We start from the raw sequence: 27,703 nt of genomic DNA, 5'->3' as shown, positions 1-27,703 counted from the left end.
GGACAGGGCCTGGCGCCCCCGGGCGGGACGGCGGCCGCGGCAGCCGGCGTTTGAGAGTCCAGCTTCCGGGTCTCGGGCTGCCAGGGCCCAGGCCCTTCTCAGCCGGCGCTACGGGGAAATGAGGCTCTGAGGGTCTGTCTCGTGGCGAGGCCGCCCCGCAGCCCCGGACCCACTTGGAGCCCGCAGGTCTGGCTGCACCCCCGCCCTGTGGCCTTTTCCCGAAGACTGCTTTCCTAGAGAGACTATTAAGTGTTGCTTCCTACAGCGCAGGAACTTAACTAGGTAAAAGAGAGAACTAATCTCTTGTCCTTAAGGAGTATGCAGGTCAGGGAGGGGTGACTTCGAGGTTAGAAAAGGGGTGTCGGGGCTGAGAAGCCTGTAGGAGGGAAATAAACGGTGGATGCGCAGGGCTGCAAGGAGAAACCAAGGCCGCAGGTGGGCAGCGTGGGGAGGGGACGGGAAAGAGCCACAAGGTCTGTGGAGCGTCGTCGTAACTTGATTGTCGATGTGGCAGCTCTGTAGACTAGAGAATGAGGTTTCCAATTTAGCTGTTGCCGTTTACAGTGGCCTTCAAACATTTCGCATACCTACGGGAACTACTTCGTGGCCCGGTCCCTACCATGCTAGCACTCGGGAGGCTGAAGCATGAGGATCGCCTTCAGTTCAAGGCTGGCCTAGGCTACATAGCGCAAGCCCAGCCTGAACTACACAGCAAGACTATCTCCCCGCTGCAAAAAAAATCATGATCCAGCACGAACCTGTAAGTGAACTGTAAGCTTCCCAACAAAATCTCTAGCCGGTCCCTATCAGTAATCATGTTCTTTTTAAATATTGGTCACAACCTATAAACTGGATCAAGCAGTTTGAAAAACCCTATGCATTCCTTGAGTGGCTAGTTCAATTCAACTGACACTAAAGCTACCCAGAAGTATGAGAAACCCAGGCTGGTGGCTGGATAGCCAAAGTAACAAAAATTCTAGTATAATATGTATCTTCCCTCATCCGCAATTTTGCTTTCCAGTTTAACCATGGCCTGAAAATTGAATGAATGCTAGAAACAATTTGTAGGTTTTAACCTGCACTGTTCCTTGTCTTGCACCCTTCTGGGGCATGTATCTTCTTTCCTCCAATGTAGCTACTGCGTAAGCTACCTACTTAGTAGCCATTTGTACCTGACCAACTGCAGTATGGTAGTGCCTGTTTTATGTTAACGGACCCAGTTTTATTAGGGTATTATTTTATTGGTAACTTGCTGTGCCTGCTTTATAAACTTTGATAGGATAGGCATGGTGGCTCAAGCCTGTAATCTCAGCAGTGAAGCTGAGGCAGGATGGCTCAAGAGCTTCAGGCCAGCCTACTTACATAGTGAGACCATCTCAAAAAAAAACTTTATGATAGGCATGTATAAGAAAGAAACAGCTCTGCCCTCTATTTCCAGGGGTTCCACCAACTGCAGATCAAAATTACTGTATTTCTTAATCTGTACTTAACATACGCTAAATAATACATCGTAGCTACTTATATATATACTGTACTAGGTATTAAGTAACCTAGAGGTAATGTGAAGTATACAGAATATGCATGGGTTATATGCAAATGCTACATCATTTTATGTAAGGTGCTTGAGAACTGACAGGTTTTCGTGTTCAAGGGGGTTGTGGAACCCATCTTCCACAGGAACACCTGTACATAGTTTTAGGCTTCCAACGGGGTCTGAATATACCTCCTGTGGTAAAAGAGAACTACCCAACACTTTGTAGCTTCATTTAGATTATGATTACAAAACACCAACCCAGTAAAGTTCATGTTTTCACCACTGCTTTGTTTCTAGCACACAGCACTATAAACCTAAAAATACACAGAATGAAGAATCCAGAAACTGAAAGAGAATTATGCCTTTATTCCTTGCTTTGCCCATCAGGCAGGCTGAGTAGTTTGCTTTTTGGTGATCAGTCAAAGAGACCAAAGCCCATATCCTCATCTGACTCCTCAGACTCTTCCTTGGCTTCCACCTTGGCTGGGGCGGCTGCAGCAGCAGGAGCAGCAGTGGTGGCTGCAGTGACAGGGGCAGCAGCCACAAATGCAGATGGATCAGCCAAGAAGGCCTTGACCTGCAGGGGAAACGTGAGTGATCAACATGGTCATGCACACCCTCTCTGCCACTTATTAAGACCTTTGTACAAGGGCTGGGGATTTAGCTCAGCGGTACAGTGCCTGCCTGGCAAGTGCAAGGTCATGAGTGCAATTCCTGGTGGGGTGGGGGGGAGACCTTTGTACAAAGATGTCCCAACCCATAAAACCTTTCTTATGTAGAACTGATCCAGCAGGAGAGAGCTTGAGGATGGCCTAGCTGGGGGGCAGTGGTTTCAGCTCTTGCATATAGCCCCTCTTTGGGCTTCTTCTTATTTCTAAAGAGACAACATACATCTCTGCACCCCCAATCTCTTCTGCTACATATAATACGACTAGTCAGTCATGATGGCCCATGCCTTTAAGCCCAGCAGTCTGGGAGGCTAAGACAGGAAAGTTCAAGCCCTGCTGGGACAATGGAACACCTTACCGAGACCCTATCTCAAAAAACACTTTTTTAGATTTTTATTTTATGTGTCCTAGGCATGAAACAGCTCTGGCCACCAAGCAGGCATCAAGCTAGGATGAACAAAGGACTGCTATCTACTCTACCCCTGACTGATATAAGAATACCACCACCAATAAGGTGTTTCTTTGCCCATTGTCAGGGGGGATTCAAAAATTTAAAACTTAAATATTTCCATCTCTGGAACCTCCCTACCCCAAAGATTATAAAAGTACTAACTCAGTAGGCTACCATTTATCACTATGCTGTCAAGCCCACTAGTCAGGGTAAGGTCTTACCTTTTCAGCAAGTGGGAAGGTGTAGTCAGTCTCCACAGACAAAGCCAGGACCCGCTTGTACCCATTGATGATGGAATGGGGCACTGATGCAACAGTTGGGTAACCAATCTGCAGACAAACACTGGCAACATTGCGGACACCCTGTGGGAAAGAAAATTACATTATCATGGATTTTTTTTTAAAAAAAACACAATTTTGTGCAAAATGTAAGTTTAGCTGCACTGAATTCTGCAAGAAGAACTTTTAACATTTGTAGCTCTTGCTGCTGGGTGGCTTGAACCACTGGTATAAGCCAGTAAGAACAGGTTAAACATTTCAGATGTTAATTTCAACCTCTACTGGACATTTAGAAAATTAAATGAAGTGCCAGGTATTATAGATTCATCCGTATAATCCCAGCATGCAGGAGGCTTAGACAAGACAGTGAATTTGAAGGCAGCTTGAAATATGCAGTGAGTTCAAGCCTAGGCTATATAGCGAGTCCCTGTCTCAAAAACAAACAGAGCTAAATTAATTAGTACAGTCTTTACCCCGTATCCCAGCAGGACTGGTTCCAGGATCCCACAGAAATCAAATCTGTGAATACTCAAATACCATGGTAGTTTTTGAACATAGTCTATGCATATCCTGTGGTCTACCCTCAATTATCTCTAGATTACTAATACACCTAATGCAATATAAATACTGTACTGTTTAAGGAATAATGACGAAAACTGATCTGAAATGGGTTAAGTCCATACACCTAGAACCACAGATATTAGGAGAGTGATTGTATACAATGCTGATTTTTTTTGTCCTATTTGCCTAAGGGAAAAAGTATCTGTCGCCATTATTCATTACTTAAAAAAAAAAAAAATTTTAATGCCAAAATGAAGACAATCTCAAATAAAAGGATAATCAGTCCTCTCAAGAAATGGTACCTGGCAGTGTTAACACATATTTAACTGTTTTTACCCTTTAATCCACACTCAAGACTCATTATGGCAGGGCCTAGAATAACCCTTACTACATGCCCAGCACTTTTCTCAAGGTTTATGTTAATTCATTAAATCCTTCACAGGAGCAGGACAGGTTACACTACCGCTTGCACTTGGTTACCCCACTAGTTTAGGGGGTGGAAACAGGACTCAAGCCTAGGCTGGCTAGCACATACCTCCAGAAAGCGAGAATGCAGAGTTTCCTCTGTAATATCTAGCACTTCAGGGTTGTAGATGCTGCCATTGTCAAACACTTGCTGAATGATCAGCCCAAATGAGAATGGGGAGATGTTCAACATGTTCAGGAGGGTCGCCTCGCTGGCTCCCACTTTGTCTCCAGTCTTAATCAGCTGTACATCACTCTGAAGAACAAGATTAACAGCAAGCAGTTAACAGCTGGACATCCAGCAGGCCTACAGCCTCCAAGCAAGGTCCCCGATGTGCCCAGCTAGCACTGGCAAGACAGGTCCACTCACCAGGATTTCAATGGTGCCCCTGGAGATTTTAGTGGTAATGCCCAAAGCCTGGAAGAAGGAGGTCTTCTCAGGCCCCAGGCCAGTGTTCTGGGCTGGCACGGTGACTTCGCATGGTGCAATGGCACCCGCACGGGCAGCAGCTGGCACCTGAACAGACAATGAACAAAGAGAAAAGTCCTCAGACCCAACCTGGGAATGGCCAATTTTGCTTTAAAGAGCGGAAGTATTCTCTATCCAATCCAAATTTCTCCCTACCTTATTGGCCAGCAGCATATCCCTGATCTCAGTGAGGTCCTCCTTGGTGAACACAAAACCCACATTCCCCCGGATATGAGGCAACAGTCTGCAGAGAGAAGTGTACAGGAGACATCACCTGAAAGCACCATTCTTCTCCAGGAAAAGAGAGAAGGGCAGCAGGAAAGGACAAAACTGCCAAGAACATTGACTAACTTCTCCAGAGCTGGGTTGTTTTCCAGATGTCCTCGGATGGCCTTGCGCATCATGGTATTCTTGCCCATCAGCACCACTGCCTTCCCTCGGAGGGACATGCGGATCTGCTGCATCTGCTTGGAGCCCACATTGTCTGCTCCCACAATGAAGCATTTTGGATAATCATCCAAAAGTTGCTGTATAAAAAAAGCCAGAAACAAAGTTTAGCAGGGGGAAAGATCAGCAGAAACCAAACTCAACAATCACATGGGTTCATCTCACTTCCTTTCTTCTATGGTTTTGATATCTCTGCAAGATTCTAACGCCAGGAGCCACCTAACTTGTAATACTGTCAGATTTGCCCCTGACTTGCTTGGTAGGTGAGTGGTGGAAATCAGATTCCTATGTTTGATCAAAAAACGGTTATCAGAAATGAGACATTACTTCTGATTCACTAAAATGGCCACGTTAACATTAAAACTATTCCATTAATGAACTGGTCAGAGGAAGCAACAGATTTGTAACATTTATAACGTCACAAAACAAACACAACAAGTATGGGTTTTTATACAAATTGTGTTGTCTGAAAACTCTCAAGATAAATGAGACTATAATACCGATGAAGCTCTACAAAGCAGCCGAATTCCTACAGCGCAGTATGGTCAGCCCTTCTGGTTAAGTAAGACCTGCCTCAAAAGCCATTGAAAACAGCCACTGGGCATTGAGTTTCTTGACTGACAGGTCTTTGCCTCCTCTGAATGAGTCACTTTTTGTCCCAGACCTTACCAAAGACATAGGTAGGGTTGTAAAAGTACCATCTGTACCCAGATGAGCCACTTACCGGCCTGGGCCTGTGTATTCCTAGCAGAGAAGGAATCTACCTTGGGGAACTGTTAATAATTACAGCAGCTTTAAGCAAAATGGCCTGACTCTGTGGCTGGCACCGAAGAAAGCCTGGCCAGTGATTACCCCTATCGGGGTGGAGGCTGCTGCGTGGTCGGCCACAGCCCCCTCCGCACTTACGATGATCTTAAGGAAGTAGTTGGATTTCCAGGTCGCCCTGTCTTCCCTGGGCATCACGGCGGTGCGTCAGGGATTGCCACGCAGGGTTTAAAGACGATGTCACTGGGGAGAGAAAGGGAGCTCTGGGGTGGACACCCGACAAGGGACCTCGGAGAGGCCTACGCGGACCTCGCCGAGGGCCCGCGCCCGCGCCCGGGCGGCTGCCGCCACCAATCATGGCGCACGAGCCGCCGCCCAGACACCAAGCGGGGCGAACGGAAGCCCCATGGTCCCCAAGTAGCGCCAACCTCACTCTCCCGGCCTCCCAAAGACCTCATGCTTCCAGCCGCCAGTCCCTGGACAAACACCCCATCACACTAACCTCTCACGAGGACGCCTGGAAAGAGGAGGGCCTCGCGCCGGCGCGTGTCTTTTATATGTGAATTAAGGAGCCAATCAGAAGCCCCAGGCAGCACTCCTGCCTATTAGTTGGCGCCGGAATGATATAGGCAGCCATTGGATGATATCACTGCCACTCCAGCCAACAGGAAGCTGTCTTTAGGTAGGGTAATTAAGGTAGGAGCTGTCTTGCGTTGGAGGAGCTGCTGCCCCCTGCTGGCCTGGAGGTATATTCCCTTAGAAGATACGCAACTGCCCAACACCGCAAACTATGTACTGTAGTTTGACGAGGAGCTGAGAATTGCAAATGCCTTAGAAATAGAACGGTATTTTATCTCCTCTAGTTTGTTCTTCCCCCCTCCAAAAACAGAGGGATCCTTTAAAACCTACATCTTCATCTGCTCAAAACTTTTCAAATCACTTCCCTCAGGGTAAAATTCTAAAACTCAGACTGCCAATAAGGTTCTACGTAAAAAAAAAAAAAAAATGTCCTACGTGATCTGCACCTTGTAATCTCATCTCCTATTCTCCTACTGACACATTTCCTTGCAGCTAAACCATACACTTTGCTGCTTTTCCAGAGTATGCCCCCACTTTAGGGCATTTGCTGGCTCTTCTCTCTTCCTGGAATGCTCCTTGATAATATCTACCTAAGTAATTCATCTTCAAGTCCTGGTGCAAATACCATCTGCTCAATGAGGCCTGCCCTGGGTTCCCTATTTAAAATTATCAGGAGTTGCCGGGCGTGGTGTTGCACGCCTTCAGTCCCAACACTAGGGAGGCTGAGGCAGGAGGATCACCATGAGTTCAAGGCCAGCCTGGGCTACATAGTGAGTTCAAGGCCAGCCTGAAAACTACATAGCAAGACCCTGTCACAAAAAAAAAAAAAAAAAGGAAAAAAAATTATCAGAAGACTCATTCCCACTCCTCCTCACTCTGTCCACCTCTCAGATATTCATACGCCTTCCAACTCGTGATCTAATTTTTCACATTATTGTCTGTCTTTCCCTGCAGGAATGCAAACTCCACAAGAGCAGAGGTTTTTGTCCTGTTCCTGGCACATAGTAGGTATATAATAAATACTAAATGAATGAATGAATGAATGAATGAGTGAATGAATGAATGAATGCAGTATTTGCAGCCAGATCACCTTGTCCTGCCACTCACTACTATGTCTTCGTAGGAGGTGATTCCAACTTGCTGGCCTTTTGTTTCCCCTTCGTCATCTGTAAAGTGGAGATAACTGTACCCACATTCTAGAGTTGTGATGAGGATTAATTATGCATTAAGACTTAGCACAGTTCCTGGATATACAGAAACATCAGTAAATGTCAGCTTCTTTTATTATATACATTCATTCAAGATGTATTTGAATAACTGTACTATGTCAGTGCATTTTTAATGAAAGATCCTAAGGCCAAAGGGTGTTTCTCCTTATCACCACCCTTTTCATTTGAACAAGTTAGAAATTATCAGTGAACTTGTCTGAATCATACGTGACCAACAAACAGTTGGCTGTCACTGTATGTGATCCTAAATTGTTTCTTGAAATTTCCCCCCCCGGCAGAGCTGATCTAAAAGTGAAACTCCAATATTCCTGCCCTGCCTCAAGTTTTGTTTGAGTTCATCTTTGGACAGTAACTGATGAAGCCATCTTTTCACATCAAGGTTAGCAGGAACTACTCCCAAAGCTGACTAAATATCAAAGTCATCTAGTTTTACAAAAGTATAAATTTCCAGGTGTTAGTAGGTTCCTACCGGAATGAGACCCATGGATTATTTTGGAAGGAGGGTTCTTTTTCTGGTACCAGGGCTTCATCCAAGGGCCTTTGCACTGAGCTACAGTCCCAGCTTTTATTTTATTTTTTCCTTGAGACAGGGTCTAAGTTACTAAGTTGCCCAGGTGGACTTAAATTTGCAATCCTCCTGTCAGCCTCCAAAGCACTAGGAGTACCACTGTTCCCAGCTTGTATTTTATTTGCAGTAGCTGAGGATCAAACTAAGTCTCAATGCATGCTAGGCAAACACTTTACCACTGAGCTATACCTCTAGTTCCTTTTGTTCTAGATCTCCCTAATACCTCCAACAATTAGCCTAGTTTGAGAACTGCTGGAGTCAATACTGCTGATATCCTTCTTAAATGACATCATATTGCTGCACACTCAACATTGTGCTAAATGCTCTGTGCACATTCCATTCTTGTTTTGTCTTTTGAGACAGGGTCTCCTTATGTAGTTCAGGGTGGCCTTGAACTCACTGCATATAGCACAGGCTGGGCTTGAAACTCACAGTGATCCTCTTGCCTCAGCCTCCTGAGTGCTAGGATTATAGATCTGTGCCACCTCACCTGGGCTTCCATTTGATGTCAACAATGCTCTGAGGAGCTACAATATTAGTATTCCCATTCTATCCATGAGAAAACTCAAAGAGATTAAATCATTTGCTCAACATCTCTTGGCCAGTAAATGATGGTTTTAGAACTGAAATCTAGGAGGAAGTTCAAAACCCATATGCCATACAGTCCCTTCCAAATCCAGAGTCTGGAACAGGGAGTATAGCTCAGCAGCACAGCGCCTGCCTGGCAAGTGCAAGGTCATGCATTCGATTCCTGGTACCAAAAAAAAACATCGTTGCACAAATCCAGAGCCTGTCTCCCTCTAAACATTCTTTTCCAAATATATACATATTTCATGGTGCATTTCCAAGGACATCCTGGCATCATCTCTAATTGTAGTACATCAATATCATAGAACACCATGAAGTCATTAAAAAGGATGCAATCTATATTCACTAACATGGGAAAATAGCCTCGAAGCAGTTAAGTGAAAAATCAGATTACAACGCAGTGTACCACACCCATTTCTATAAATAGAATGAATCCAATAAGGACTGGAATAAATGAAGCCATTATCTTTGGATGAGGGTTGAAGGTAACGTTCACTTCTGAGATTACTTTGAAATGGCCAGGGCTCCAACAAGAATTCGACACACTGCTTTGGGAGACCATGCCAAATGACACGGAAACTGAGGCCGCCGCTCAAGGTGGAGCAAGTGCTGCCCAACAGTTTGGGGTCCTTGCCTGTGATCGGCGCAAAGAGGAAGCATGCAAATATGGGCGTGACCACAAGGAGGCAGTCGAGACCCACCTGAGCCTACAACTATAGGGCATTCCACTAGGCAGGGCGATACCCAGGTAATGTCTGGCTCTTTGCAGAACAGACAGAGGCAAGTCCTGGGCTTACATCACAGCCGTGCTGTCTGTTACCCAAGGGGTTGCCTTGTGCATGTCTGTTCTCGCCTGGAACCTCTTTCCCTATCTTTTTTTCTTTTTTCTTTCCTTTTCTTTTTTTTTTTTTTTTTTGTATTTTTGAGACAGAGTCTCACTGTGCAGTTCAGGAGGGCCTTGAGCTCACTTTGTAACCCAGGCTGGTCTCGAACTCGCAATGACCCTCCTGTGTCAGTCTCCTGATTGCTGGGATTACAGGTATGCGCCACCACGCCTGGCGCCCTCTTTCCCTATCTAAATGAGAAGGACACCCACAGGGCCACAGATGATGCCCTCGGCTAATCCATTGGTAGCACCGAGACAGATCCCACACCCCAGCCTCTCCCACTAACTGCCCAGTTAAGACTGAAGCTGCTGCTGGAGCTATGGCCAAGGCAAGGACCAAGGATCCCACTCACAGGAGCCCTGGCCTCCAGGCAGAGAATGTTAATGATTTACCCTCCACCTCGTGAAACTTCTGAGTCTAAAGAGGGCTTGGACCACTAGGTTGTCGGGCCACCAAGAAATGGCATAAGCACAGGTGAAAATAATGGCAAACTTTATTGGCATAAATCACAGGAATTGAAATGGAAAAAGCCAGGTTAGAAATTTATAGAGAAAAAAAATCAAAATCAAATAACCATTAACCCAGTGAGTGGACCCCAGAAACCCCAGGCCCCTTGGGGAGAGGCCTGGGATGGGTCACTGTAAACAGAGCAATAAGGCCTGTGGGTAGAAGTGGCAATGGCAGAACCTTGGGGGATCCAGGCTGACCTCCCTAGACCTGGGCTACTCCCTGCCCCGCCTCAAAGGAGGGAGGCTGGTGGGGTGGTCTGGATGCATCACTGTAGAGGGGACCTTCCCCCTGGCCAGGAACCCCAGGCCTGGCTGCTCCTGTTTCACCTTGAGAGAGCTCTGGGGCTTCTGGCTGCTCCAGCAGGGTCCTGTCCCTCCGACCAGAATCCTACCAGGCCCCTTGCACCAAGCTGGAGCCTTCTCCCCAGACCTAAGCATTGACCTCACCTGTTAAAGGGGAGGGACCTGAGCCCAGTCTCCAGCGAGGCAGGAAATCTGAGGAAGTAATGCGCCAGTGGAATCGAGACCAGAGAGACCTGTATGGTCTTCGCGGCCAAAGTCAGATCCCAGCTTTCCTGAGACGGCAGAAAAAAGAGCCCCAGAGAAGCAGTGAGGAGGCTGAGAATGTCCAGTAGGTTCTCTTTGTTGCCAAAAAGTTCATCGGGGAGCAAAGGCTCCTAATGGCTTTCTCAGACAGAAAGCAGCCCCCAAAGCATCCTTACCCCTTCTCCTCCCTCAGGAACAGGGCAGATGAGATTCAGAATTCCAGGTCCATAAAGGCTAGGCACCCTTAGGTCAATTTTAATTAAAAGCTCACTGACCCGGGCAGTAAGGAAGGAGTTTCAAAATACAGCAGTTTATAAAACAGTCCTGGTGCGCTGTGAAGGTACAGAAGGGGAGCCACAGAGCTGCTCCCGGTTCACCTGCTTGTGCTAAGAAAAATAAAATACAAATGGCTTCCCCACCCCAAGCCCTCAGTACAAAGCCAACTCCACCCCAAAGCCCCAGTCACCAATAGGATAGTGGCAGTGGACAAGGAGGAGAATACAAAAAGGAAAGTCTTTAAAATCTCTTCAAAATCATCTTGTACAGAGAAGTAAAAGCAATTCGGGCAATACGAATGCAAACCTCAGTGTAGAAATCTATCAAAGTCGGTACAGTGTCCAGGCATGGGTGACATTCCCCACCCCATGCCGTCCCCAGAGATGGAAGAAATGGCTATAAAACATTATTGCTGGAGAGGCCTTTCTCAGTAGGACCAAAACAGTTACAAAAGGGGCAGTCAGGAAAGGGGGCGGTCACCCAAGGCCTGGGGAGACTGGAGGCCTGTGGGACCTCGGCCTGTGGGTGAGGGGGTTTATGCTGGCATTGTGTGGAGGCAGGCGGCGATCCCCCCAGCAACACTAGGGATTATTGGGTTGCGGGGAGTAAGGATAAAAAGAGACCCCAGCCTGCCCTCCTCTACTGCTGAAATAGGCGTAGACACGGCGCCAGAGTGAGGTGCTGGCCTGGCCAGGCCTCTCCGCGGGGAGACACGTGGTGTGAGGTGGGGCCCTTCAGGCTCCACGCCTGGGTGAACACAAAGTGGGCGGCCCAGGGAGAGCCGCAGAGGGAGGGAGAAGCCCAGAGGCTGGGGAGAGGTGTGAAGAGAAGTAGGCAGGACCCGCGGCCTGCTTCTCATCCTGCTCCAGCTACGGACGAGGCTTCCAGTTTCTGTCAGGCTTGCCCCTCAACCCTGGGCGAGGTCTCTGGGTCACAGTAGCAGTTGGGGACGCTGGGCTGGGGAAAGGGCCGGTGATGGCGAGAGCGCCTAGCAGAAGAGCTTGAGGAAGCAGTTCTGGCAGTAAGGCTTGTCGTTCTGCTCTTTGAAGGTGCCCTTGTTGAGCTGCTTGAGGCAGAAGGCACAGACGAAGTGCTCGGGGTGGAACTTCTTGGCCATGGCGGTGATGCAGCGGCCCGTGATGGGCTTCTGGCAGCCGGAGCACAGGGAGCCGCGGCGCTCGTGGTAGTGCACCTCGCAGTACGGCTGCCCGTCGTGCTCAAAGAAGCTGCCATTGACGAACGGCGTGAAGCACTCCTGCCAGACAGAGGGGGCGGGCGGAGCGAGTGGCTCAGGGGCTGTCCCTTCTGGTGGACAGTGCCTGGCGTGATGCTCCAGGGGTAGGAATGGTCGCGACGCCCGTCCCGACTCCCACTTGCCAGTTTCCTATGTCTCAGTAATGGCCCAAATGCTTAATCCCTCCCAAGGGAGAACATGACTGAGGGGCACGTGTTAAGTGACCTGTCCACGGCCATGGCGCTACTAAATCACACAGCCTGGATGCAGACATGAGGGCTGACCTCTGGGCGCATAAGCAAGCGGCTCTAAGGGTGCTGCCAGAAGCCCTGGTACTGTACAAGCCGGATTCCAATGTGGAGATTCATGAGGTATTAAAGGCTTGAGGGGGCCTGCAGGGAGCCATGCTTCCCAAACCTTGTTCAGAGAGCCCACGATAGATTCCCACAAACACCTGTAGGGCCCCTGATCCCCACAACGCAGTGTGGAAACCACTACCGCGTTTCTGTTAAGTCTGTGTGTATCTGTATTATCTCATTTAATTCCCCCCTTCTCTTCTCCCAAATATCCCCAGGCCCCGGGCCTCAGCACAGTACTAGCAGCCCCTGCCCCTGCCTGCCCCCTCCACCCTGTGCTCTGAGATGAGGGTGGACAAGGCACCTACGGGGACACATCCGCTTGCTTCTGTCTGTTCCGGTTTCAGGAACAGCCCCAGGACCTGGCAGCCTTAGGAGGTGAACCCCCTGCCTGCTCACACCATGAGGACCCCAAGCAAGAGAGGCCCTTCCCCCGAGCCTGCCCCCAGCCCCTCCAGCCCCAGCAGGGGCTCCTTACCCGGCACACAAAGCACTCGGGATGCCAGAGGGTGTTGAGGGCCGAGATGTAGTTCTCCAGGATGGCTCGGGCACAGCCGCCACACTTGGGCGCAAACATGTCGAAATAATCCTTCCGGCAGTAGGCCTTGCCGTCTTTCTCATGAAACCCTGAGCGGGAGGGGTTGGGGGCTGATTCAGGGCCTCCAGAAGTGGAGCTGCCTGGCCCCAAGGCCCACAGAGCCTCCTGCTTCTGCCCAGCCCTCCCAGAAGCAGTGGGTTGGCCTAGCGCCCTGCCGTACCTTCAGGGCCAAAGAAGGCACCGCACTGCGCACAGAAGAAGTGCTCAGGGTGCCACGTCCGGTCAAGGGCTGTCACCACTTTCTGTGAAAGCAAAGGGTGGAATGAAAGCCAAGCTGCCGCTCCCCTGGATGGATCCCACGACTGAGACGCATGGGTAGCACCTTCCTTCCCACCTTACCCCCAGCTCAAGGCCAAGGAAAAGCAGAAACACTCCCAGCACGGTCTCCTAATTCCACTACAAGTACTACTAGGAATTCAGATTTATGGAGAGATGAAACATGCCAGATACATTCTCTCTCCCTTAAGCCTTACATGCAGGATCGAGGCCATGAGTTCTATTGTAATTTCTATTTTATACATGGAAAAACTCAGGCTCAGAGAGGCTAGGCATCTCCCTAACATCACACAGCAAGGAAAGTGGGACATCTAGCACTCAGCTCCATTGGTCTGGTCCAGGGTCCTAAACTCTGAGAGTCTCGAGGGAAGAACCCAGGACAGGAGGTGGAAGGGAGCATTAGGATGGGCTGTACATAAGGTGTGGGTTTGAATCCCGGGCCCACCATTTCCCAGCTGCCACGTGTTGGGCATGTGACACGACCTCTCTGCAGCCACACGCTGAGGGTTGCAGTGAAGGTGAAATGAACTCATGGGACCTACTGCCCCCACTCTGCCCGCCACACCACACCAGACGCTCACATCCAGGATGGGGCCGTTGCAGTAGTAGCAGCGCGGGGAGAAGAGGTTGTGATAGTCCTTTTCACAGTAGGGCTGCCCGTCACGCTCAAAGAAGTTCCGGGATCCGATCTCCTCCTGGCAGTGGGTGCAGACAAAGTGCTCGGGGTGCCACGTCTTCCCCATGGCGGTCACGACCTGAGCAGGAAGACGGAAGGTGGCTCAGAGCGAGAAGAGGGCAGAGGTCTCCACGCCCATCTTCCCTGCTCTTTACCTGCCCAGCAATGGGTTTCTTGCAGGCCCCGCAGACGCCTTTGGCCACCGTGGCCACCCCCAGCTTGTTCAGGTCGGACTGCAGGCTGCCCAGCATGCTGTCCAGCTGGCTCCCTGGCTTTGGGGGTCCCCCGGGTGGTGAGCTGCTCCTGGCCTTCCCCTGGGCCATGAACTGTGTGGACAAAAAAGGCTGGTGGGACCCGAGGGCAGGGGGCATGGCATCTCACAGCACCACAGCCTGGAAGGCTTCCTCACAGACTGAAGGGCTGACTAAAGCAAGAAGCGGTGTCCTCCAGGGGCCTGATGAGCCCTAAAGGTGGGAGTGAGAGCAGGCCATGCTGGCGGCTGGGGTTGTCAGAGGGTGAGAAGGAAGGGCTCACGGCCTCCGCGGCACGACGAAGCCCAGGGAAGCAGGACAAACAGGACCTCAGCCCCCAGCTCGGGCACTGACCCCTCCCTCGTCCTGCCCTTCAGGGCTGCTCTGCCTGCTGCTCGGAGGCCAGCCAGCTGCCCACTGCCACTCTCCATCCGCTCTCTGTTCCAGGCCGTGCATCTTAGGTAGAGGAGGAAAGAAGAAATTTTTTTAAGAAACTAAAAAGAATACGAGACCTTGTCATTGGACCATTGCACGCAAGGGAGTTCAGGATAAAATAAGGATTTTCCCCTACTAGCAATATCAAAATGAGGGGGAAAAAAAATCTAGACAAAAACAACCCAGAGAAAGTGGCCGACGTGAGCCCCAGGGACAGGGCGCAGGAAGGGGAGCTGCCCGAGGCCAGACAGCACAGAGCCTCATCAGGTCCTGGGCCTGAGGGCTGGAAGGGGAAGAGATGGGCTTCCGGTTTCCACTCTGGGAGTGGCCTTCTTTGATGCCCAAACCAAGGGACAGTGGGGAGGGGCCAGCGAGGCCACACAGGAAAGCCAGAAGCCAACTGATTTCCTGAGGAGTGGGGCCTGAACATCAGCTACAGTGAGGGCTCGGGCTCAAGGTCAAAGGGCGGGCTGTGGCTAACGTGCGAGGGCTACAGGGGTGTAGTGGTGTGTGGGTGTGTGTGTGTGTGTACAGACACACACACACACACAGGACTGGGGCACAGCTTAGGCATTGGGAGAGGGGACGGGGGCAGGAGGGGCTGGTGCTGGGGTCCCTAGGAGGCCTGCCTGCATCGGGGGGAAGAGTGGGTCCTCATCGGTCTGGCAACCCACAGATTTCACAGTGTGGGGTACAGGAGTGGGTGAGGTGTAGCCCTTCCCCTCCTCATCATGGGGCTCGTCCCCTGCACAATGGACCCCTGGGCAACCATGGGTGGAGACTGAGGGCCCCAGGCGGGAAGGGGTGGGCAGGCTGGCCAGGGGAGAAGAGCTGCCGGCCGAGGCGTCTCGGTGATGCTGGAGAGGAGGGACAGGAGGAGAAGCCAGAATAGAGATGGTTCTTCTCAGGGGAATGGGAGAGTCAGGAGGGAAGACAACCTGGGAGGAAGAGAGCGGGGAGAGAGATGAGGAAGAAGAAGAAATTATCTGCGCATGAGCACAAGTACAGAGGAGCTCTGGAGTGGGCCAATATCCCCAGGCTCCTGGGCCTTCCCACGCTGGCATCAAGAGTGAAGCCAGCCTGACAAGGTCACAGAATACAGAAGTCCGCCCTTCCACCCCCAGATCACTCCTCCAGCCAGCACTGGGGCGGAGGAAGCATCTGGACACCTGTGGCCCAGGTCCTGGCTACCTTCTCTACCAGCTGCCCCCCAGCCCTCCGCCCACGCGGCTGCACGGTGATGACGATGCCCTCGGTCAGCCAGTCCTGCGCAGAGGCCCCGGCTGGCCCTGTGGCCTCCTCCACCTCCGGCTGGATGCCCAGCCGGCCCTGCAGCTCTGCGATGAGCTGCTCCTGGGATGGGGTCCTGCTCAGGGTGGCGGGGTCCAGCCGGCGGCGAGGGGAGGGCTCCCGAGACATGGGGTGCGCGTGGCCCGTCTCCCGGCTCCTCCTGATCACAGAGCGGATCTGGGGGCGGAGGGGAAGCTGTCACTGTCCTCATGTGGGCTGGGCACAACACTGCTCAGTCCACACTCAGGTGTCCCGGGGAGGGGAGGACAGAACACAAGCACCAGAGGAAAGCGAAGCTGAGGGGCATGGAGGCAAAGGGCAGGTGGCACTGGCTCAGGCACAGGCAACAGAAGACCCTTGGGTCCCTGGGCTGGCAGCTCCAAGCCGGCCCCTGACCTCGGGCAAGACACTTAACTTCCAGAGCCTAAAGCCTCGCCATCCTTACAGTGGGGTAACAGTTTTCTTGGCTTGCTGCACAGGGCTATCACATAAATTATTTCAGAGGATCAGGATGTAAGTGGATGTTCTTCACTGGGCAGGAGGCTTTCTTCTGATTTATGACAGACATATACAGACTTTAGTAATTTTTTTTTTTTTTTTGGAGATAGGGTCTCACTAAGTTGGCCACGCTGGCCTCAAACTTGCAATATTCCTGCCTCAACCTCTCAAGTAGCTGGGACTACATGTGTCCGGCTTAATGAATCTTTTAACCAGTTTGTCTTTTCTTGTTTGTATTATAAGCTACTTGCTTATAGTGTTTTGAAGGCTTTTGTTGTTTTGGAGAAAAGCATAGAGTTTTAATCAAGCAAGAAGCAAACAAAAATCACAGTAACAGCAAGCCCAGCTTACTGAGGAGTCATGTGCTGCGTTCCACATACTTTCTAGGAATTATTTCATTTCATCCTCAGACAACCTCGGTGGGCAATGGTCTGTTATTATTCCCATTTTAAAGATGAGAAACTGAGGCTAAGGTGGTTGCCCAAGGTCACGTAGGCAGCAAGTGCTAGCAGCGAGGTTTCCATCTAGGTCTAGGTGGTTTCAAAGTCCACGCTTTTAACCATTCTGCACATAAGAATACCAAGGGAAGCTCATCTGAAGGGAGAAACTTGAAATGAGCAAGAGATAGATCATCACTATAGGCAATGTTGGGGCCCAGGGAGCCCTGCTGCCCTGCAGGATCCATTACCAAGTGCTGGCCATTAGGGGTGCAGCCACGGGCCCTCAGCACAGGCAGGTGCGCGTGCAGTGGAGGCTGCATGCAGTTAGCAGGAGGAGCCCACACTCAGGCCCGCCAGGGCCACGCTCAGTGGCTTCACAAGCGGGCGCCTGCCTGGCCGGAGGTGGAAATCCTCTCCGCAGTGCTGGGTGTGCCCATGACCACGGCACGTGGAAGCTCCAGCTGTTCCTTCCTGGCCTCGGCAGCAGCTTCAGCGGTGCCCTCTGGGCTCCTTGGGGTCTTGGGTCCCTGGGCCAGCACCACCAGGCTTCCCCTCCTGGGCCTTTCTCCACCTAACTGCTCCTGGTCAGCTGGGGCAGGACAGCCGCTTTCCAGCCCTCCGGGTTCTGGCCTTGCCCTCTCCTGCTGGTCATATTCCTTTGCGAGACTCCAGGTGTCTGGGAAGATGGCCTGACGATCCACAGCCACAACAGCTGGCTCCGTTACTTCCTGAAAGCTGCAAGCAGCTCTACAGGGAGTCTCAGGGCTGGATGCCTCCAAAGCCCATGGCCACTTCTGAGCGGCAACCACAGCCTCCTCTGGACATAAAGGGTTACCTTGTGGTCCTTTAGGATCTCCAGGCTCCTGGGAGACTGTGCTGCCAACAGGAGGTGGAGTGTGGCAAAGGGAGGCCATAGAGGGCTCCCTCACGGGGTTCAGAAGGTCCCCCCTAACCGGGGCCTGGCCCTCTGTACCAAATGACCCTGCGGAACCCTCTGCAGAGGGAGACCTTGAATCGTAAGTGTCAGTCACCACCCCAAGGCCAGCCAAATCAGGCCAGCTGAGGGCCACAGGAAGTAAGAGGCTCTGTCTATTCTCCTCAGTACAGAGGAGCTCTGGAGTGTGGCCTCGGCCTTGAGGAGAGGGTTTGGAGGTGGAAGGCAGGGATACAAAAGGCATGGGTGGAGATGGAGAAGGAGCAGGAAGGGTACAGGCTGGAGATGGAGCTGAGCAGGGCAGCAGCCCTGGGGAGCTCAAGGCCACAGCAGAGGAGCTGGTCTGGAGGAGAAAGACAAAGGGAAAGGGGAGAAGAGAGAGAAAGAAAGGGAGACATAAGGAAGGATGCTCACAGCAAGGGTAGGCTCAGCCTTAGGGCTTGGACAGCCACCATCTGTACTGACCCAAGTGGTCACAAAGCTGAAGTATGGACTTTTGAAAAGACTCAGACCTCAAAAAACCCTTTCTTGGGCTTCACACTCTTGGCCCTCATGAAACCCAGCAACAGAAAGCAGCCAGGAAGCCAACCCTGTACAGTAGGTATGAAAAAGAAGAGCAAGGTGAGGTAAGCAGCAGGGAGAGGGGTGAAGAGGGGGCTCAGTGCCAAGCACAAACCAAGAGGAAGTCAGCTGGAGGCAGCTGCTCTGCCCTTCTCTGACACTGGCTCAACTCTCAGCCCTGTCCCTCCTGGACAACCCCAGCTTTCCTGTGTCCCTAAGACCTTATTCTAGGGACACAGTCAGAAGTACAGCTTCCCCTTGCTGGGCTTCTGGACATAAGCTATCTCACAAAGAACCCCTCAAAAGGGAAGCAAGACAGGGATCCCTGAGGCCAAAGCCCGAATTCATCTTTTTTTTGGCTTTTTTTTCCTCGTACCGGGAATCGAACTCACGACCTCGCGCTTGCCAGGCAGGCGCTGTGCTGCTGAGCTAAATCCCCAGCCCCTCCTGAATGCATCTTATTCGCCTCTCACTGGCTGCTCAGAACCATGGCACACAAAGCTTGTAATAAGCCCAGGCTCAACCCTTCACCCTGGCCAAGCTGCCACCCTCTCCTGTGAAGCCCCAGGCAAAAGCGAGGCAGGAGGCCCCATTAGGACCAAGAATGTGCCGCCCATGGGCTCCTTCTCGGGTTCCCTAGGTCATGCCCCAAAGGTCACTGGCTGACCCACGTGGAGGTGCAGTCAGCAACTACTGCAGAATTCTGTCAATATCAATCCCCATCCGGGCACAGCATCCACTAAACGGAACACTGCCAGCTGGCAGGACTGGGGAGGCCTCAAAGAGGAGGGACGGAGCAGGCAGGGTACGGAGTGCACAGGGGATGGAGAGGAGCTGGGTGGGGTGGGGGGCACCCAATGCAGGACTGACCCAGTGGGCTGAGAGGGTAGGCTTCCCCCAGACAGGGGTCATGGGAACTCTGAGGCCCAGTGGCCAGACCCTGGTGAGAGAGAGGATGGAAGGAGGCTGGCAAGGGGGGGCTGGATTGAAGTGCCAGAGACAGAAAGAAAGAAAGAGGACATGTGGAAGAGCTAGCGTGGGAGACGGGGCTCCCGGGCAAGTGACCGCTCAGGCACGGGATCCTGAGTCCCACGTGGCCCAGCAGAGCACGCTCTCCCCCGCCAAGAACAGCTATCAACACAGGGCCCTTTGTCCCCGTGTCCCAGTCTCCTGATCCCCTGGACCTGGGTAGCTGGGAGCCACGAGGAGGAAGGAATGTCCCAGCTGAGTGCTTCTTTGGCTTCCCCGCCTCCACTGGCTACTGAGGCACCTCACTGCCCCTATGTCGCCCGGCCCTCCCTGACCTGCATCCTGCTCTCCTGGCATTGCAGGGTCCCCAGCTCAGGGCAAGGCACCCGCTCACTGAGGGGCCGAGGTCCAGGTACTCACACTGAGGTACAGGAGGAGGAAGACGAGGGAGGGGGCATGGCAGGGAAGGCAGCGGGGCCACAGGGCACCTTAAAGTCTGACAGCGAGGCCATCAGCTCGTCCAGCTCCCTGGTGGCAGAGGAGGCCGAGATACGCGTCTGCTGTTGGCTGGGGGTGACTCGCTGGGGGCTGCTCATCTCGCCCTGGTTCACAGTGATGGCGGGGCTGCAGGGCAGACACGGCGTCAGTGGGGAGCCCAGAAAGCAGGCCCAGGCTTTGCAGGGGATAAAGGACACCGGGGTCTCAACACCTCCAACCCTGGGGAAGAGCCCCCACACTCAGTCCTTCCGAGGGACCCGTCACTGGGAACGGGCTGACATCAGGGGCACGGTGCCTGAGATGAGTTGACTCAGTAGGACACACGGCAGCTTGGCTCACAGCATTCCATGACCAGGCACCCCAGGTGTGTCCTCCACAACAGGGTACAGACCAACATTACCACAGAAACACTGGTAGAAGCTCATGTTAAGTATGTCCCATGAGGAACACACACAATGAGCCAGAAACAGCTCCAATCACTTTACATGTATTATGTGGTCTCACCTCTACTGAGGTAGATAGTCTCATCTCCATTATCCCTTATCTGCTGATCCCACTTTACAGTTGGGAAAACTAAGGCTTAAGAGCTGACACGTAGTAACTGGCAGAGTCATGATTTGAGCCTTACTATGTAACTGCAAAACCCGTGCCAACAGCCACTGAAGTACAGGCATGCATATACAATGTCTGCCCCCTTTTTTTGGAGACAGTGTTTTACTGTGTAGCCCACACTGGCCTCAAATTTGCAATCCTCCTGCCTCAGCCTCCCAAGTGTTGGGATTTTAAGTGTGTGCCACAATACCTGGTTACTGTCTGCTTTTTCTGACTGCTATTGGCTGTTGAAGGCAGGGACAGTGTTTATTCAAAAGTCACCACTGTGCACCCAGGGCCTGGCAAACAACAGGCACAAGGGAATGGGTGACACCAGGATTAGTGGACAGACACTGGAACCCAGGCCTGGGTGGGCAAAACCTTCCCAAGCCCGGAGAGAGCCTAGCGGATACTCACACAGGGCTGGGCACGGAGCTCTCCAATTCATCCAGCAGACTCTCCACACTGGGCCGCACGTCCTCTAGTCCCCGGGCCCCGTTCCGCTTGGGTTTCTCTTTTGTCAGGGACCCAGATCTGCCTCCCACTGGGCTGTTATTCTCTGGAATGCCGTAGTGAGGGCTCAGGGCCCCAGGTGGTGGGGGGCTTGCGTTGGTCTCATCTTGGAAAAAAGAGAAAGGGTATTCAGCCCTTCAGCCTTCCAGGGACCGGGGGTCCAGCATGTGGGACCCAATCCTACCTGCAGGGAACCCTGGTGAATTGTGCTGCACGGCGTTCAGCTCCAGCAGCAGACGATCAAGCTCAGACAGGTTGCTGCCCAGGGAGGAGCTCATTACGGTAGGTGAAGGCTCCGCTGACTTCTGCTTGTTGGGGAAGCTTCGAGAAGCAACGGAAAGAAGACAGTGAGAGACGCTCCTCAGCCTTAGCCTGGCTTGGTGGCCCTCAAACTCTCAGGAAGTATCAGGTGGAGCGATTACGATGTCTTCCTCAGCAAGAGGGCAGAGAGCAGGAAAGGGTGTGGCAAGGAGATGGGAGGAAGGAAGTCTTGCTTCAGTTCCTCAACCACATGGAGAAGCCGTGACAGCCCACGGTATCCACTATACACAGATGGCAGTGACAAGGCAGATAGGCCAGTTAACACCAAGAGCCTCCAGGACTTCTGTAGGTTAAACCAGTGATGCTGAAGGTAGCATCCCCAGAGGGTCTGTTATTATGCCTGGTCCCCAGCCCCAGCAGCCTCCTGCCCTGACCAGGTCCTTGGCATTTCCCAACAGTAGGGCGGAGGTGGGGCTGTACCTGTAGACGTGCTCCTCCTCACCCACTCGGGAGCACGGAGAGCTGACGCTGTCCTGTGGGTTGGAGGCACTGGAAGCTTTGGCACTGGAGCCGTACACAGGTGACGGGGATGGAGGCTGCAGGAAGGAGCGTGTTCAGAGAACTGTCCCAAGGGGAGGAAAAGAATGGAGGACAGGAGCAGCCCGAGTCACCCCCAGATGGCTTCTGCTCATAGCCACCAGTCTCACCGGGGAATTTCCACAATCTGGCTAGGACACTGGTGATTAATTCTTGGTCACTGTCCCCCTCACATGGTGGGTGGGAGGAGCAGCGTCTGGTTGGGGACAGCCAGATCCCCCAATCTGTTCTCCCAAGCTCATTCTTCCACTGTTTTCCCCAACCCCCTGCCAGATAAGCCTCTTCTGTGCCTTCCCCCCAGCCTCCAGGGATTTCCCAACCCCTGCCCCCACCTTACCTGCTGGTGGGTGAATCGGGAGCCGCTGGGCTGCCACTGGTCTAAGGGGTCAAGGATCGTGCCATTGAGGGCTTCGCTGGACGGGGGTGGAGGGACCGGGGGCGGCACTGGGATCTCCTGGTAGGTGTGGTTTCCAGTTGGGTAGGAGTAGGGGGCCTCCTCGGACAAGAACACAGGCCGTTTGGAGATGTGGGAGGTAGTGGACTCCAAGTCTGCCAGCAAGGCGTCTGCAAAGAGAAGACACAGCGAGCAAGTGAGAGCCCGGCACCTGGGAACTCTCCAGGAGCAGCGCCCTGCCTGCCTACAGCTCAAGAATGAAGGCGTGCTGGGCTCCCACCCCACCCATGGGAGAAGTGACCGGCCTCAGGGCAGGAAGCCACCAGTCCAGAGAAGCCTGACCAAGAACCAGCTCCCAACACTGCTCTCTTCTCCTCAGCCTAAGTGGAAGGTGAAGGTGCTCTGCAGCTTGCTCCGGGCTGCTTCTCCAGGCTGTCCTACCTCTGGATGCCGGGCACTTGGCTCAGTGCTCCCACCAACAGGGCTGGGCCACTGGCTTGTGCGGCTGAGGAATGCCTGCCTGGAGCTCTGCTCCGCAGGGCACCGCCGAGAACAGACAGGAGGGGCCCACGTCATGGGGAGGGGCTTGGGCAGTGTCAGGCCCTCCCTGAACTTCCAAGAGCTAGGCTTTCCCAGCTTGCAGGTCAGAGGAGGTACATGCCCTCCTCACCAGGCAGAAGCAGCAGAACCCCAGGCTCCATGCATCTCCTGAAGCTCCAGGCTATGCGGTAAGGTGTGTTGGGAGGTGGGGGCTAGAAGGAAGCTAGCGCAGCGATCCCCACCCCCTCGGCAAGTCGGGGCCAGGACTGCTCCGCTGGCCGTTTCTGCAGAAGCCTGGCGAGCAGCCCAGCCCCAGAGGCTCCGGGGCCCCACTACTCCCTTTTAACAACAGCAAGGGAGCCGAACCGACCCTCAAGCACAAGCTTTTGTTACCTGGCACCCAACAGCCAAGAACCCAGGGAACCCTGGGTCCCTCCGGTCTCCAGACTAGAAAGGTAGAGCTAGAGGGGTGGTGGAGGTGGGAACTCTTCCCCTCCTGGGACCCCTGACAGGCCCACAGCCCAGAGAGCCCAGCCCCAGATGCCAAACACTCAGCCCGCCATGATTCCACACTTGCTCGCTCTCCTCTCCCTGGCGACCCTCAGGACAATAATCTTCAAAAACGCCATGGCTGCTTCACTGCGATTTCCGAGTACTGCGCACAGTGCTGCGCACTTACACGCCCGGTCACAGTCAGCCCTCCTGACAACACAGAAGGCTGCAGTTCTGACCCTCCCTTTAGGACAGAGGAAAGTGGGCTTGGAGAAATAGAGGCACTGGCCCCAGGTAACAAGGCTGGTGACTTGTAGGACTGTATGTCCTCCTCCGAAGCCCCAAATCCAGGGCCAGGGACGTAGCTCCGGGCCCAGCACCTGCCTGGCAAGCACGAAGCGCTGAGTTCAATTTATGGAACCAAAAAAAAGCCCCAAATCCCGAATACACAGCCTATAAGACACTGCTGTGGCTGCAAGAAGATGCAATATTTAAAGAATTCAACTTCCTGAATGTCAGGGGCCCAAGCTTTGAAGCCTGCCGACACAAGCCTTTCTTGTGGCCCTGTTCCGCCATCCTCACTCCCACCCAGAGGAGAGAAGGAAGCAAGGCCTTCACCCCGGCATATGGGGCCACACCTTCTCCCCGGAACCCTGCCCCGACCACCAGGCACACCCCAGCACAGCCGCACCTACCCCAGGCTCCTGCCCAGATGGTCAGAGAGGACACCTGTACCAAGGCCCAAGGCCCCTGGTCCTGGTTCCCGACTTCTGAGGAAGGTTAGTTCCCGCAGCCCTTTCTGCCTCCAGTGCTTTGAAGGAGGTCTGGCTTCTTGTCTCCAGCAACCCGGAACTAGAGGGAGCTGTTAGTATGTGTCTAGGTAACAGCAGAAAAGGAACCAGTGTCCAGAGCCAATCCCAGTGGCCCCTCCAGGGCCACACCTGTGCCTTGGCTTCACGCAATGTTCCCATTTCCCCTTTGTTCAACCCAGCGGGGGCAGGGATCCTCCCTCTGCATCTCCAGAGCAGGCAACAAGTACATCACTGGGCTCTGCACGCAGGTCTCTCGGGCCCAGCTTTCCCTGTTCTACATTCTGAACCAGGGAGTCCACTGCCCATTTCCCAAATCCCCTAAGCCCCTCCCCTGTGGTGCGAGTCTAAGTCAGGTTTACTGGTCTATGGACTGGACTCTGCTTTATGATTCCTCTAGGCTGTTTCCAACATGGATACCTATGTTACTGGTCGGAGAGTGCAGTCCTAGGGCACACAGACAAGGGACTGCTAGTCTTAGAGGTGAGCCAGACCTGAGTTCAAGTCTCAGCTCCACCTAGTATGTGCCCTGCAGCAAACTGCCCGGCCTCCCTGAGCCTCGGTTTCTTCACTAAGCTGTACCAAATAACTCTTACCCTACAGTACTGGTGTGAGGTTTATAAGGGATAGCAGACAGCTGCAAGCATTGGGACTTATTTGCTTTGTGAAATCCTGAAAAAGATCTTCCTCCAAGGAAAAGGGTAAGCTGCAAAGTACAACTTCTCCTTCTCAGTCTCTTCTGGGTTGAATATGGGCAAGACATGAACAGGGCAATACTGATGAGAAAAACAAAGTAATAAAGTAAAATTCAAAGTGTAGCATGTGTTGATGTCAGGGAGAAGACAAAACAATTTTCCAGTTTTCTCCAGCCATTGTTTACCTGACAGGGGAATCCCAGCAGGTACCTACAAAAGCCGCAGACCTCTGGTGTGGTTTCCTTCTTTCCCTCTGTAGACTTGCCTGGAGATCTGGACAGAGGTTGATGGCACTGTCCCCCAAACTCCTTACAAAATGCCCAAGGAAGAGGCAGGAATATGGGAGGCACCCAAGGCGTAGATGCCAAGCTTTAGTTTGGATTCCCGGGGCTGCAGGTGCCTGACATTTCCCTCCAGGCTACAAAATGGTTAAGGGCCAAAGTCTCCTCACCAGCTCAGCAAACTCCTCCCCTGGCTTGAGTAAACAGAGACACAAAGGAGTCACTTGCAGGTATGGCCTCATCCCAGAGGCTTCCTGGAGATTTCAGCAATGTTATGGCCTTTTGCCCAGCTCCAAGTACCTGAAGGCAGATTCAGAAATTCCTTGTATTTGAGTCAGGCGTGGTGGTACACGTCTGTAATCCCAGCACTAGGAGGCTGAGGCAGGAGGATCACTATGAGTTCAAGGCCACCCTAGGCTACACAGTAACTTCAAGACCTGGTAGAACTACATAGCAAGACCCTGTCTCCAAAAACAACCAAAAGAAAACAAACAGAGAAAGCAAGGAAGAAATTCCTTCTATTCATACCCTAGGGAAGGTGTTAGTTTGCTCTGGTCAGAGATCACCAGAACTCTGTAAGAAGAGGAACACACACTCCCTTCCCATGGATAAGGACAGCAGATTCCAGATACTCCGCCTGGAAGTGGTGGGGGTCCTCGCTTAGGCCACAGGCAGCCTCACAGCTTTTTCACCAAGGTCCTGGTCCAGGCCTAAGACCATCCCAACTCAAGTCTCCCTGCAGAAAGAAGCTCTAATGGGAAGTAGCATCCTCTTTTTGGAGGAAACCACCCTAGCCTCTGCAGCATTTTCTTTTTCCCTCTCTGGGAAAAATCAAGGTCACTGGATGGGAACAGAAAACCTATGTATATCAGAGACAGGCAGGCTGTCTCCAGGCTGGCAACAGGCTAGGTGCAAAGTCCCCAGCCACCCAGGGACAGAGGCCAGGAAGGGTTATTGCTGACCACCAGAGGGCACCATTGGCCTGTCGGCTTCCTGCCATGGGGCACAACCAAAAGTAACCTGCAGTCTTGGGATTTTTGAGCAGAGCTGGGAGAAGACCCGGGTGTCCCCAGCCATGAGTGCAATGAAGTCTCAATGCTGAGGGGAGGTGGTGGAGCAGGAGGGACAGGGCAGGCTACTAGGAGAAGTACAAGGCAGATGGTATGAAGACCCCAAGCCCTGCCTGGAACACTATCATTTGGAGGTACAACCTGACCATGCCATGCAGTTTAAGGGGTTCTTCAGTCCTAGGAGGCCACACACCCTGACTTCTGGTGCTTTCTCAAAAAGTCAGCGCTTAGGACATCCCTATCTCTACCCTGAGGCTGCGTCTGGCCAGAGCAAGAGCTAAGAGCAGCAGTGGCTTTGGGCTGGGAGGCTGCCCTAGGGCAGGTGCCTGGGCAGGAAAAGTCCTCCCTCAGCTCCAGAAACTGACTGTAATCCTTTGGACAGGAGTACAAATTTAGAAGTTTACAAATCCCAGGGATTAAGATGCCAGGCATGGCAGTGCATGGCTATAATCCCAGCTGCTCCAGAGGCAGAATGATAGCAAGTTTGAGGCTAGCCTGGGCAATCTGGTGAACCCTGTCTCAAAAAAGGCTGGGAGCCAGGTGTGTGGCTGTCTGCACCAGGCTGGGGGTTCAATCCCCAGTAACAACAAAAGATGCAGACATCCCTACATCCCTGCATCCCTGCAAACGCACCACCTAAGAAGACTGGAGGGGCCGGTCTGCCGGCATTCCTGCAAACTGCTGCAGCTGCACCCCACAAGTTCCTGTATCAGCCCAGAGGCACAAAGTAGAGGAGACCAGGGGTCCCCTCACACCCTCAACATGGAGCATGGTCATGCCCTCTAGACTGTGGGAACCCAGACTGACACACTGACACATATCTGGTTCAATAATGGGTTCAAGGTAATCAATGGGGCTGGGCGTAGAGTTCAGTGGTACAGTGCACACTTAGCATGCAGAGGCCCTAGGTTCAATCCTCAGCAGAGAAAAAAGGAAAAGAGATCAATGAAACCTTCTACCCCCACCTTCAATCAGGTAAAGAAATAAGTCAGGGCTCTCTCATCAGCTGGGGCTTCTTCCTCCTACCAGGCCTGGCCACCACTTATAGTATGATAAAGACTGCCAAGACCAGAGGCCTACATTTGGACAGGTGCCAACAGATGAGCTAAAGGTCCATCCAGGACGGCTCAAGTGCAGGAGAGGGGGAGGACCCAGAGCTACTCCATGCTCTCCTCCCAGGATCTTCACCGTCACCCGACACTGCAACTTGCACAGGGGGACTCAGGGCCACACATCCTGCTCAGTGGCTAAACTACTTGGACACACTGTTCCATGGCCCTCGTGCCTTGGTTCTCTTGCCTGCCCTGGGAGAACGTCACCATTTTATACACAGAATTAGGATTAAACAAGAAAACACATAGAGTACTGGCTTAGCACGGGGTCTGGAAGAAAAGAACGGTCAGTGAATGGGAGATGCTAAGCAGACAACAGACAAGAGCTCCCTCCCAGAGAAAGCTTCAGTCCCAGACAGAGAAAGCACCTCGTTTTCCACCCCACCCAAGGGTAACGACGCTACAATCCAGTCCTGGGGCAGCAGCAAGGGCACCATTCTGGCCCCACAGAAAGCCTTAGGGAGAAGCCCCCACCGCATAACCCACAGCTGGGACAGGTAAATGCAAGGCAC

At 52.6% G+C, this 27,703-nt stretch overlaps 2 protein-coding genes and 1 long non-coding RNA gene across 5 annotated transcripts; 1 reads left to right on the top strand and 2 right to left on the bottom strand.

Annotated features, from left to right (window-relative positions):
• Positions 1-6: 6 nt before the first annotated feature.
• LOC106149846 lies at positions 7-7,443 on the top strand. Its single transcript, XR_001236292.1, has 4 exons — positions 7-282; positions 565-760; positions 7,172-7,221; positions 7,341-7,443. It is a non-coding gene; the product is annotated as an uncharacterized LOC106149846 (long non-coding RNA).
• Rplp0 (ribosomal protein, large, P0) lies at positions 1,881-6,245 on the bottom strand. Its single transcript, XM_005396518.2, has 8 exons — positions 6,141-6,245; positions 5,780-5,881; positions 4,778-4,953; positions 4,583-4,670; positions 4,328-4,474; positions 4,028-4,213; positions 2,875-3,015; positions 1,881-2,111 (listed from the first exon to the last, which is right to left on the bottom strand). The coding sequence occupies exons 2-8, from the start codon at positions 5,831-5,833 to the stop codon at positions 1,950-1,952; spliced, it is 954 nt and encodes a 317-aa protein (XP_005396575.1). The 5' UTR covers positions 5,834-5,881; positions 6,141-6,245; the 3' UTR covers positions 1,881-1,949.
• Positions 7,444-9,964: 2,521 nt separating the features above from the next.
• Positions 9,965-24,003, bottom strand: Pxn (paxillin). 3 transcript variants are annotated; one of them, XM_005396515.2, is made up of 15 exons: positions 23,920-24,003; positions 22,136-22,362; positions 21,682-21,797; positions 21,125-21,261; positions 20,845-21,046; positions 19,827-19,962; positions 17,267-18,151; positions 15,838-16,113; positions 15,276-15,584; positions 14,566-14,667; positions 14,116-14,286; positions 13,866-14,039; positions 13,169-13,250; positions 12,889-13,037; positions 9,965-12,075 (listed from the first exon to the last, which is right to left on the bottom strand). In XM_005396515.2, exons 4-15 carry the CDS (start codon positions 21,216-21,218, stop codon positions 11,809-11,811), a joined length of 2,847 nt encoding a protein of 948 aa, XP_005396572.1. In that variant the 5' UTR covers positions 21,219-21,261; positions 21,682-21,797; positions 22,136-22,362; positions 23,920-24,003; the 3' UTR covers positions 9,965-11,808. The 3 variants fall into 3 exon arrangements, with proteins under 3 accessions (XP_005396572.1, XP_013375785.1, XP_013375786.1); XM_013520331.1 differs by lacking the exons at positions 15,276-15,584; positions 22,136-22,362; positions 23,920-24,003 and having other exon boundaries at positions 21,682-21,765; XM_013520332.1 differs by lacking the exons at positions 17,267-18,151; positions 22,136-22,362; positions 23,920-24,003 and having other exon boundaries at positions 21,682-21,765.
• Positions 24,004-27,703: the final 3,700 nt, after the last annotated feature.

This window comes from Chinchilla lanigera, unplaced genomic scaffold (assembly GCF_000276665.1).
Source record: "Chinchilla lanigera isolate Chin_1 unplaced genomic scaffold, ChiLan1.0 scaffold00054, whole genome shotgun sequence".
Lineage (NCBI taxonomy): Eukaryota > Metazoa > Chordata > Mammalia > Rodentia > Chinchillidae > Chinchilla > Chinchilla lanigera.
The sequence above is the reverse complement of the archived record's forward strand: the minus strand, read 5'-3'. Positions and strand labels throughout refer to the sequence as shown.

Bases quoted from the DNA above. Each gene is read 5' to 3' on its own strand.
- Rplp0 (XM_005396518.2), bottom strand. From the start codon at position 5,833: ATGCCCAGGGAAGACAGGGCGACCTGGAAATCCAACTACTTCCTTAAG. The intron at 4,954-5,779 runs GTAAGTGCGGAG...TTTTTTATACAG, and splicing joins ACTACTTCCTTAAGATCATC to CAACTTTTGGATGATTATCC. The intron at 4,475-4,582 runs GTAGGGAGAAAT...TTGTCTGTTCAG, and splicing joins ATATGCTGCTGGCCAATAAG to GTGCCAGCTGCTGCCCGTGC.
- Pxn (XM_005396515.2), bottom strand. From the start codon at position 21,218: ATGAGCTCCTCCCTGGGCAGCAACCTGTCTGAGCTTGATCGTCTGCTG. The intron at 19,963-20,844 runs GTGAGTATCCGC...TCTGCCCTGCAG, and splicing joins AGCTCCGTGCCCAGCCCTGT to CCCCGCCATCACTGTGAACC. The intron at 15,585-15,837 runs GTAGCCAGGACC...TCTTCCTCCCAG, and splicing joins GGGGGCAGCTGGTAGAGAAG to GTTGTCTTCCCTCCTGACTC.